Here is an 11,078-nt window from a genome sequence, read left to right on the forward strand (position 1 = left end):
CCACCTCCCCGACAGGTGACTCTGAGGCTACCCCTGTGCCCCCCACGGGTGACTCTGAGGTGGCCCCCACCTCCCCGACAGGTGACTCTGAGGCTGCCCCTGTGCCCCCCATGGGTGACTCCGAGGAGGCTCAGATGCCCATAGTCATTGGCTTCTAATGTCCCATGAGACTTGACCCCAAGAGGTCATAAGGGTGGAGACCCCAGGGACCACCTCCCCTCACATGCTTTTCCTGAATAAAGCCTCATCCTTCTGTGTTTGGTGTTTTTCTTTGCTCCAAAGACTCAGTCGAAGGAAGGCGGGGCAGTTATTTATCTTTACAGCACCAGGAACCGGGGTGAACACTCTATACCCAGGATCTCCATCAACCTTCCAAGCTCCCAGGAGGTCGATATTCTCATTTTGGAGAGGAGGGAACAGGTTTGGAGATGTTACATGGCAGACCCAACACTGGGATTCTGGCGTGGGTCACCTCAAAGCCTGCCCTCCTCCCTCCACACCAGGCTGCTCGCTCCTGACAGGCTGGGCTCTGGCCCCAAAGGGTGGGTCGGGTGGTGGTGGCAGCCAGAGAGCGGAGCTGGGCTTTACATAGGCATGTCTTCCAGGGTAGGTGGTGGCCTCCTCTGGAGCCAGTGGAACCCAGCTACCCCCCATGTCCTGGGTAGCGACCTCTGTATTCTAACTGTGGTCTGGGGAGGTAGCCAGTGAAGAGAAAATGGGTTCTGTTCCTCCAGCTGGATACTAGTCAAAGAGAACAAAAAATCACAGTGGATGTTCAGAAGCAAAGAGTACAAGATGGCTGGACATTGGGTGCCACATTCCCCCGCTGTGCAGAAGCCTTCTGGGCAGTGCCTAGTCATTGTAGGAGAGTCAGAGGGGCAGATGACAGAAGTGAGAGTCAGGGCCTGTCTTAGTTACCTAGTGCTGCTCTAACACAAATACCACAAATGAGAGGCTTTAAAGAACGTAACAGTTCTGGAGGCTAGAAGTTCAAATCAGGGTCTCAGCCATGTCAATTCCTTCCTTGTCAGCAGCCCTGGGCATTCCTTCGTTCCTTGGCATTCCTTGGCTTGTAGACAATCTTCACATGGTGTCTGTCTTCCCCCATGTATGTGTCTCTGTGTCTGTTCTGGTCTGTTTATAACTCAGAAGTGATTAGGTTTATGATCCACCCTACACTGGTATACCCTCATTAACATAACAGAAAGAAAAACCCTATTTCCAAACAGGATCACATCCTCAGGTACAAGGGCTAGGAATTCAACACATATTTTTGGGGGACACAATTCATTCCATAACAGGGCCTATCTCACCTCTTCAAGCTCTAGGTCCAGCCCTGTGCTGAGCACTTGACAAGTCTGACCTCACTGTGGTCACATGAGGGGGGTGCTATTAACACCCCCATTTTAGACACTTACACTTAAGAGGGAATCGAGACCCTGAGAGGAGAGTCACCTTCCCAAGGTCACTCAGAGAAAGGATTCAAATCCAGGCCTGAGACCCCAAAGCCAGTGCTCCTGATGACAATGTCAATGTATTCTGCCACAGTTGTGGAAGGGCAGGGGCTCAGGTAGGAGGCAGACATGGTAAAGGGAGCTCTAGTTGATGCCATTGGTTAATGAGGGAGACCCATGAGACGCCTGGACTTCAAGGTGGTGTTTATATCCTGTGAAGAAAACCTTCAACCTTCCAATCGCTGTCATTCTGCCTGGTCGGTCACCTTACTGGCTAACTCGAAGCACTGGTAATAATATTTAAATTAACACCTTGGTTTCAGAAAGATAAATACTCTCTTTGTCTTCCACATGTACAGAGGTAACACAAATCTATGACTCTGCTAGATGTTTTTGTTTAAACAGAGTGTGAAGACCTGTCACATTTAAACAGAAACAGTGCTGGGACTTGCTGGGGAGCAGCAGAGATTTAATCCCTGCCTTGCTCATGTCCCCATGGAAAGGCACAGGGGAGCAAAGAGGGGATCCTCGGATTCACTTATTACCAATTATTATGGTTATTATGCTCCAAATCCTTCCAGAGCTCCTCAACAGCACTGTAAGAGCTGCCCTGCTGGCCAGCCCTGTAAGTGGTGGGGTGGGAGCGTGGGTTGCAAAAATGCTGACCCTTTCTTTGGGGCCTTTATCTGAATTCAGGTTGACTTTGTGCAAGTGTTGATCATGACACTCTTCAGGGACTTCATGAGCCTCCTCAGGAGGGTGGAGCAAGCTCATGTTGGGAAAACTAGGACAAGTCAAAGGGGCAGAAACAGAACACTTTCTCCTCTTGCTGAACTTTCTTCATCAGATCTTCTCCCTCCTACCTGAGCCCCTGCCCCTCTGTGACTGTAGAAGCATAAACCAATATTGCCCTCACGAAGATCCAACGGTGATCAAAGGGATCAGAGAGGAAAGGAACTTGTTATGGGTTGAATGGTGTTCCCCCCAAAAAATGTTCAAGTCCTAACCCCTGGTATTTGTGAATGTAAACGTATTTGGAAAAAGGATCTTTCCAGATGGAATTAAGTAAATGTGAGGTCATACTGGAGTAGAGTTGGCCCTAATCCAATATGACAGGTGTCCTTATAAAGACAGACAGAGACAGAGGGAAGACGATGCCATATGATGATGGAGGCAGAGACTGGAGTTATGTTACCACAAGCTAAGGAACACCTGAGGCTACTAGAAGCTGGAAGAAACAAGGAAGGATCTTCCCCTAGAGCCTTTCAGAGAGCATGGCCCTGCCGACACCTTGATTTTGACCTTTCAGAACTGTAACAGAATAAATTTCTTTTGTTTTGGGCCACCCAAGTTTGTGGTACTTTGTTATGACAGCCCTAGGAAACTAGTCCCTACACGTCTGTCAGTTTGTCTTACTGTGGGGGCTTGCATGTTGCTGTGATGCTGGAAGCTATGCCACCAGTATTTCAAATACCAGCGGGGTCACTCATGGTGGGCAGGTTTCAGTGGAGCTTTCAGACTAAGACAGACTAGGAAGAAGGAACTGATGGTCTCCTTCTAAAAAAATTGGCTAGTGAAAAACTTATGAATAGCAGCAGAACATTGTCTGATACAGTGCTGAAGATGAGCCCCTCAGGTTGGAAGACACTCAAAATGTGACTGGGGAAGAGCCGCCTCCTCAAAGTAGAGTCCACCTTAATGATGTGGATCAAGTCAAGCTTTCAGGACCTTCATTTGCTGATGTGGCATGACTCAAAATGAGACAAAAACAGCTCCAAATATTCATCAATAATTAGAATGTGGAATGTACGAAGTATGAACCTAGGAAAACTGGAAGTTGTCAAAAATGAAATGGAATGCATAAAGATGGATATCCTAGGCATTAATGAGCTGAAATGGACTGTTGTTGGCCATTTTGAATTGGACAATCATAGGGTCTATTATGCCGGGAATTACAAATTGAGGAGGAAAGGTGTCGTGTTCATCATCAGAAAGAAAATTTCAAGATCCTGAAGTACAGCGCTGTTAGAGAGAGGATAATAGCCATACGCCTACAACAAAATACGACTATTACTCAAATTTACGCACCAATCACTAACGCCAAAGATGAGGAAATTGAAATTTTTACCAACTTCTGCAGTCTGAAATTGATCAAACATGCAATCAAGATGTGTTGTTAGTTACTGGTGATTGGAATGCGAAAGTTGGAAACAAAGAAAGATCAGTAGTTGCAAAATATGGCCTTGGTGATAGAAACGACGCCGGAGATCGTTTTATGATAGAATTTTGCAAGACCAACAACTTCTTCATTGGAAATATCTTATTTCAACAACATAATCGGCGACTATACATGTGGACCTCACCAGACAGAATACACAGGAATCAAATTGACTACATCTGTGGAAAGAGACGATAGAGAAGCTCAATATCATCAGTCAGAACAAGGCCAGGTGCCTACTGCGAAACAGACTATCAATACTCATATGCAAGTTCAAGTTGAAGCTTAATAAAATTAAAGCAGGTCCACAAGAGCCAAAATACGACCTTGAGTATATCCCACCTGAATTTAAAGACCATCTCAAGAATATATTTGACACACTGAACACTAGTGATCAAAGACCAGACAAGTTATGGAATGACATCAAAGACATGATACACAAAGAAAGCAAAAGATCATTACAGAGACAGGAAAGAAAGAAAAGATCAAAATGGATGTCAGAAGAGACTCTGAAACTTGCTCTTGAATATAGAGTAGCTAAAGAGAATAGAAGAAATGATGAAGTAAAAGAGCTGAACTGAAGATTAGAGAAGGGTAGAGAAGACAAAGTAAAGTATTATAAGGAAATGTGCAAAGACCTGGAGTTAGAAAGCTAAAAGGAAAGAACATGCTCAGCATTTCTCAAAGTGAAAGAACTGAAGAAAAAATTCAAGCCTTGAGTTGCAATATTGAAGAATTCTACAGGAAAAACATTGAATGACACAGGCAGCATTAAAAGAAGATGGAAGACATACACAGAGTCACTGTACCAAAAAAAACTGGCCAACTTTCAGCCATTTCAGGAGGTAGCATATGATCAAGAACCAATGGTACTGCAAGAAGTCTAAGCTGCATTGAGGGCAATGGCAAAAAACAAGGCTCCAGGAATTGACAGAATACCAGTTGAGATGTCTCATCAAACCGATGCAGCACTGGAGGTGCTCACTTGTCTATGACAAGAAATTTGGAAGACAGCTACCTGGCCAACCGACTGGAAGAGACCCATATTTGTGCCCATTCCAAAGAAAGGTGATCCAACAGAATGCGGAAATTGTCGAACAATATGATTAATATCACACACAAGTAAAATTTTACCGAAGATCATTCAAAAGGGGCTGCAGCAGTACATCAACAGGGAACTGCCAGATTCAGAAGAGGATGAGAATGAGGGATATCATTGCTAATGTCAGGTGGATCTTGGCTGAAAGCAGAGAATACCAGAAAGATGTTTACCTGTGTTTTATTGACTATGCAAAGGCATTCGACTGTGTGGATCAAAACAAATTATGAATAACACTGTGAAGAATGGGAATTTCAGAACGTTTAATTGTGCTCATAAGGAACCTGTACATAGATCAAGAGGCAGTCATTTGAACAGAACAAGGAGATACTGCATGGTTTAAAGTCAGAAAAGGTGTGCATCAGGGTTGTATCCTTTCACCACACTTATTTAATCTGTATGCTGAGCAAACAGTCCGAGAAACTGGACTATACGAAGAAGAACAAGTCATCAGGATTGGAGGAAGACTCATTAATAGCCTGCAATATGCAGATGACACAACCTTGCTTGCTGAAAGTGAAGAGGACTCGAAGCACTTACTGATGAAGATCATATTAAGGATATTAACTTTTTGTCTGTTACACTATTATAAATATTTTCTCCCAGTCTATCATTTGTCTTTTGATCAGCTTTTTAGTTTCTTTTTCCATAGAGAAATTTAAAGATTTTATTTAGTACTGCCACTCACCAAAGATGAGAACTGCTTTGTTGGATAAAACACAACAGAATCTTTGAAACTCCAGGTTTACTGAAAGTACTGTAAAAAGGCCTCAGCTTTTTTCATTAGGCAGTAAAAAGAGATGCTATGATCATTTTTTCCTTTTTTCTTTGAAGTTGTTGACATGGATAACATCATTAACATCTACTAGCAGCTTTCAGTACAGATTACATCTCAACATAAAGAAAACAAAAATTCTCACAACTGGACCAATAAGCAACATCATGATAAATGGAGAAAAGACTGAAGTTGTCAAGGATTTTATTTTACTTGGATCCACAATCAATGCCCATGGAAGCGGCGGTCAAGAAATCAAATGATGTATTGCATTGGGCAAATCCGTTGCAAAGTCATCTTTAAAGTGTTAAAAAGCAAAGATGTCACCTTGAGGACTAAGGTGTGCCTGATTCAAGCCAGGGTATTTTCTAATGTCTCATATGCATTGGAAAGCTGGACAATGAATAAGGAAGACCGAAGAAGAATTGATGCCTTTGAATTATGGTGTTGGCAAAAGATATTGAATGTACCACGGACTGCCAGAAGAATGAACAAATCTGTCTTGGAAGAAGTACAGCCAGAATGCTTCTTAGAAGCAAGGATGGCAAGACTTGGTCTCACATACTTTGGACATGTTATCAGGAGGGACCAGTCCCTGGAGAAGCACATCATGCTTGGTGTCTTAGTTATCTAGTGCTGCTATAACAGAAATATCACAAGTGGATGGCTTTAAAAACAGAAGTTTGTTCTCTCACAGTCTAGGAGGCTAGAAGTCCAAATTCAAGGTGCCAGCTCCAGGGGAAGGCCTTCTCTTTCTGTTGGTTCTGGGGGAAGGTCCTTGTCAGCAATCTTCACCTGGTCTAGGAGCTTCTCAGCACAGGGACCACAGGTCCCAAGGACGTGCTCCCCTTCTGGTTCTTCATTCTTGGTGGCATGAGGTCCCCCTGTCTCTCTGTTCGTTTCTCTCTAACTCAAAAGAGATTGACACAAAATACAATCTAATCTTGTAGATTGAGTCCTGCCTCATTAACATAACTGCCTCTAATCCTGCCTCATTAATATCTTAGAGGTAGGATTTACAACACATAGGAAAATCACAAAAGATGACAAAATGGTAGACAATCATACAATATTGGGAATCATGGCCCAGCCAGATTGACACAAGTTTTTGGCGGACATGATTCAATCCATAACACTTGGTAAGACAGAGGGTCAGTGAAAAAGAGGAAGACTCTCAACGAGATGGACTGATGCAGTGGCTGCAACAAGGGGCTCAAGCATAACAATGATTGATTGTAAGGATGGCGCAGGACGGGGCAGTATTTCCTTCTGTTGTATATAGGGTCACTCTGAGTTGCAACCGACTTGACCGCACCTAACAGCTACAGGAAACTGGTACAGACCTCCCGTCTCTACTGTTAACAGATACTTTCTGCGCCCTTTATAAGCAGATGGCAGAGGGCATTTTAAAACCTTTTAGATTCACCCGCATCTTTACTGTCCACTTCATCTAGAGCCAGTTGGGGAAGGGGCTATCAGAATGGAATTCTTCTTTAAAAAATCAAGATTTGTGCAGAAACCAGACTGAAGTGGCAACACTGCCCACAGCTAGGACTTAAGATCCACTGAAATGGAGGGCTGGCACTTCCCGAGGAAGGCAGACCCAGGAGACCTCAGGCCACCTGCCCTGGCCTGCCAACCCAACAATCACTGCCCTGATACTTGCTTCCTGCCAGGAACTGACATAATACTTTCCATCAGGAATCAAGGCCAGCTGGAGTCCTGCTTCCCCTCACAGCACAGCCTGAGCTGGGTGCCAACCCTCTCCCCTCCAGGAGCACAGTGGCACCCAGCGCCTGCCTGAGACAACCGTGGCTGCCCTGGGCTTTCTGGTTTGGTCAAGGAGTCTTGGGTGTAAGGAGAGGGCTCTCCATCAAGACAGACTGTGATGGACCCTCACTGCAAACATGGGTCTTGTCTGGGTAACTGTTACTGTATTCTTGGCAGATGGATGCCCCAAGGTACAGTAATGAGTCCCCCCTCTGCCACAGTGGCATGGACAAGGCCTGCTCTCAGCTTCCCAGCCCTGCAGGAGAAACCCCTCAGGCACCAGTGCCGTCCTCTGGCCCTGGACTAGCTTTGGGACCTGGCTCTTACCCCTTTGTGGGAAAGCTCAGCTGCACCTTTATTTAGCAAATCACATCCCTGGGTGGCTAGGCCACATCAGCCAGGGCCCGGCTGTCAAGAATCAGGGTCTGCTCAGCTCCGGGGTTGCACTCAGAAGGCCTCCCTGGCAGAGTGGAGCCCTGATGTGTGTCTGGGAGACACTACAGCTATTGGCAAGAGGGAGGTAACTCAGATTTGCTCTGCAATTGATCTGGCTCTTGCCTTTGCAGGGTGTATCCAAGGGAGAAGGTTGAAAATACTTAACAAGGAGCAGGCTGGAGGCTGGTACAGCTCCTGTGCTGGGCCCGGTGTTCATCCTTTAGCTCCGGGGAAGCCAGGGAGGCACCTCGGGTGCACTCAGGGCAGCATCTAATTAACCCCCAGATTGGAAGCATTTCAGTATTGTAATTGGTAAGGCTGTGTCCCTGTGTGCCCAGGGACCCTCAGTCTTGGCGGCATCCCCCTGCCCTGTCATGCTGCATCTTTCATCTCTCCCATGGGAGAGTTTCACACCGCCTATGATACAACAAAAGCACCAGACCTTGGACACAGAAGACAGCTATCCCAGAGGGCTACAAGCTCCAAGGGCTCGGGGCCCAGCTACTCTTTTAGGACAAGTCAGTAACAACGTGAGTGAGTCTGTGAGCTGGTCATCACTGAGACGGGACCTCATAACCACATGGCTCCAGACACCACCTTGGTGAGCAAGGGGGAGCGTGAAGGGTCTTTCACTGGCAGGGAATAAGTACGCTTCTCCCAGCAAACTGGAGCTCACAGTGATTCATCAGGTCCCAGCCAGAAGTGGCCGTAATGAACCAGGCAGAGGCTGGGGCCTCCTAAGGAATTTCTAGGCTAAAAATAGTGTACAAGGACTTATAGGGAGGCTGGAAACACGAGTTCATAGGTAGCAGTAATGCTTACGGAGTGAGGCCTAACTACAGCCTTTTAAAGCTACATCCCAAATCCTTCCCCCTGGACAGGAAGCGAGCCGGATTTCTGAGGTCCAGGACATGAAGCCCGGAGGATTCAAATCTAAGATAAAGGGCTGACCACGAGTCCCTAGAGGGGAAGCAGGGGTCAAGTTCCACCTGCCCTTTGTCCATTTGCTAATGGTCTTCCTCTGGCCTTGTCTTGTCCACACAGTGAGTTCTGACCTTTTCACATTTCCCCTACTAGTTGCTGATGGATTTCCAGAGTTTGACCTTGAAGACTACAAGTTACCAACCGGTGGTCCAAAGAAACCTCAGCAAGAGAAGCAGAAAATATTCCCTCTTTCCCCAAAGCTGTATAAAGACAGCCACCATCCTGGGTTGGGAAATGGTCCTTGCAAATGTTGTTTTTAAGGACGCCCACATTTAGAGGTTGCTGCTGTGCCTGGTGGCAGCATCTTCTTCTAGAAGAAGAAGGAGCTCAATGGGCTATCACAGCTCCTTGGCTGGCTTCACGATCCTGAGACGAACACGTGCTCCGTGAAAGGTGGACTTGCGTGCTTCCTCCCACAACCAGAGAAGGGAGGGCGGCTCTTCTTGCTTTTCCTGCATGAAGTAAACTGATGACCCTGCAAGATTTCTTATCCGAAGGGGGAATGACAGAATCTGTATCTCATGTGAATTAACACAGGAAACAAAAGAAGAAAACCGCAACTCCCAGGCTGTAGTAGAAACGGGATTTTAATATAATATTCAAGTCTAGCATTTGCTATTTACAACAAATAAATATTGCCCCTCCCCAACTGGTAAACATTGTTTTTTTGCCTTTATACAAATACTCAATCCCCCTCCTCCTCCCTTGCCCCCAAGCCCTCCCTCCCCACTAACCCCCGTCCCGTGTGGTCTCAAAGCTCAGAAGCAGCGGCGCGTGGCACTTGCAGTGACACGGGATTCGACATCCATGGGACTCAGCTGGGCCCTCTTCACTCATGGGGAGAAGAGCATGATCCACAAAGAGGGTCTGTCTCTCCTCTCCCGGGAGAGGGCTGAGTGGGGGGCGGGCGAGACTCCCTCACTCTTGATTGGCCCTGATGGTGGAATCTTTGGTGCAGCCTGAGAGGGGCTAGAGTGGTGGGAGGCACGGCCATACCCCTGGGAAGGTCACAGGCAGGCCCATGGGCACGAGGAGAGAACTGCAGTGGTCAGACCCAGTGGGTGAGTAGGTGCTCTGGGGTGCCCATGGGCACAGGTGGCAATGACCTGCACCCACAAAGGCGCGAGGGATGTGTACAGAGGGTAGTGCCCAGTGGCAGGCAGGGCACCACACTCGTTGGCAGCACTCCTTGGCAAAGGTCAGCTAGTCCTCTGGTTCCCAGGGAGCAGAAGGCACCTAAGGCAGCGAGTGGTCCACGGGGGTCCAGATCAGCCTGTCGACTGGCAGGCATCATGCCTGGCAGCAGGAGAGGTTCAGTGGTGAAACTGGAGTTTGGGGGTGGCCTGGGCTGGCAGGTTGGGAGGGAGGCACCTGCCTGGCCTGAGCCTCTCTAGTCTGTAAGTGCTTCCCTACCTGGCCAGCCAGACCCTGGGAGGGCGGCCCTGTGGCTGGCCGGTGCCAGGGGCCAGCTAGAAGATGCCCTTGGCAATCTTGAGTCCCTTCTGCTTCATCCGTGGAAGGGTGGAGCTGGCCCCATGCTTGACCTTTGCCCCCTTGGTGAAAGTCCGCTTCTTTAGAACAAAGTCATAGTTGGCAGTAGAGTTCATGGCATAGAACACGTTGGCGTTGTCCGGGATCTTCAGCTCTGGTGGGAGACAGGCAGAGGGACAGTCAGCTGTGCTCAAGAGGGGGCCACAGGCCAAGGTGAGGATTTGACACTACTTGGGAGGCCAGGCTTGAGCCAAAGACCTGAGACCCCCCAATCCGGTCCCAGGACCACCAAGGACTCTCTAAATGACACCTGCCCCATAGAGGCACTGATTAAACCTAACTACTCTTTTTTTTTATTGTTGTGCTTTAAGTGAAAGTTTGCAATTCAAGTTAGTCTCTCATACAAAAATTTATACATACATTATTATGTGACCCTAGTTGTTCTCCCTGTACTGTGACGGCACACTCTTCCTTTCCATCCCGGATTTCCCGTGTCTATCCAACCAGCTCCTGACCCTCTCTGCCTTCTCATCTCACCTCTGGACAGGAGCTGCCCATTTTAAACCTAACTACTCTTGTTTAAAAAGCAACTCTGGAGAAACGCAAATTAAAACCACAATGAGATACCATCTCATGCCGGCATTACTGGCACGAATCAAAAACACTGGAAATAACAAATGTTGGAGGGGCTGCGGGGAGATCAGAACTCTTATGCACTGCTGCTGGAAATGCAAAATGATACAACCATTTTGGAAAATGATATGGCGCCTCCTCAGAAAGCTAGAAATAGACATACCATTCGATCCAGCAATCCCACTCCTAGGAATATATCCTAGAGAAATAAGAGTCATC

General features: G+C 47.1%; 2 protein-coding genes across 4 annotated transcripts in view; one reads left to right on the top strand and one right to left on the bottom strand.

Annotated features, from left to right (window-relative positions):
* The window catches only part of CEL (carboxyl ester lipase), a 9,359-nt gene extending 9,201 nt beyond the window's left edge, over positions 1-158 (top strand). The window contains exon 12 of the mRNA XM_004375793.1: positions 82-158. Coding sequence (XP_004375850.1) covers positions 82-158 — 77 coding nt within the window. The remainder of the gene's footprint in view (positions 1-81) is intronic.
* A 10,046-nt stretch (positions 159-10,204) lies between these two features.
* The window catches only part of RALGDS (ral guanine nucleotide dissociation stimulator), a 34,298-nt gene continuing 33,424 nt past the window's right edge, over positions 10,205-11,078 (bottom strand). For all 3 annotated transcript variants that reach the window (XM_023730843.1, XM_023730845.1, XM_023730844.1), the window contains one exon: positions 10,205-10,380. In XM_023730843.1, coding sequence (XP_023586611.1) covers positions 10,205-10,380 — 176 coding nt within the window. The remainder of the gene's footprint in view (positions 10,381-11,078) is intronic.

This window comes from Trichechus manatus, unplaced genomic scaffold (genome assembly GCF_000243295.1).
Source record: "Trichechus manatus latirostris isolate Lorelei unplaced genomic scaffold, TriManLat1.0 scaffold00038, whole genome shotgun sequence".
Classification (NCBI taxonomy): domain Eukaryota; kingdom Metazoa; phylum Chordata; class Mammalia; order Sirenia; family Trichechidae; genus Trichechus; species Trichechus manatus.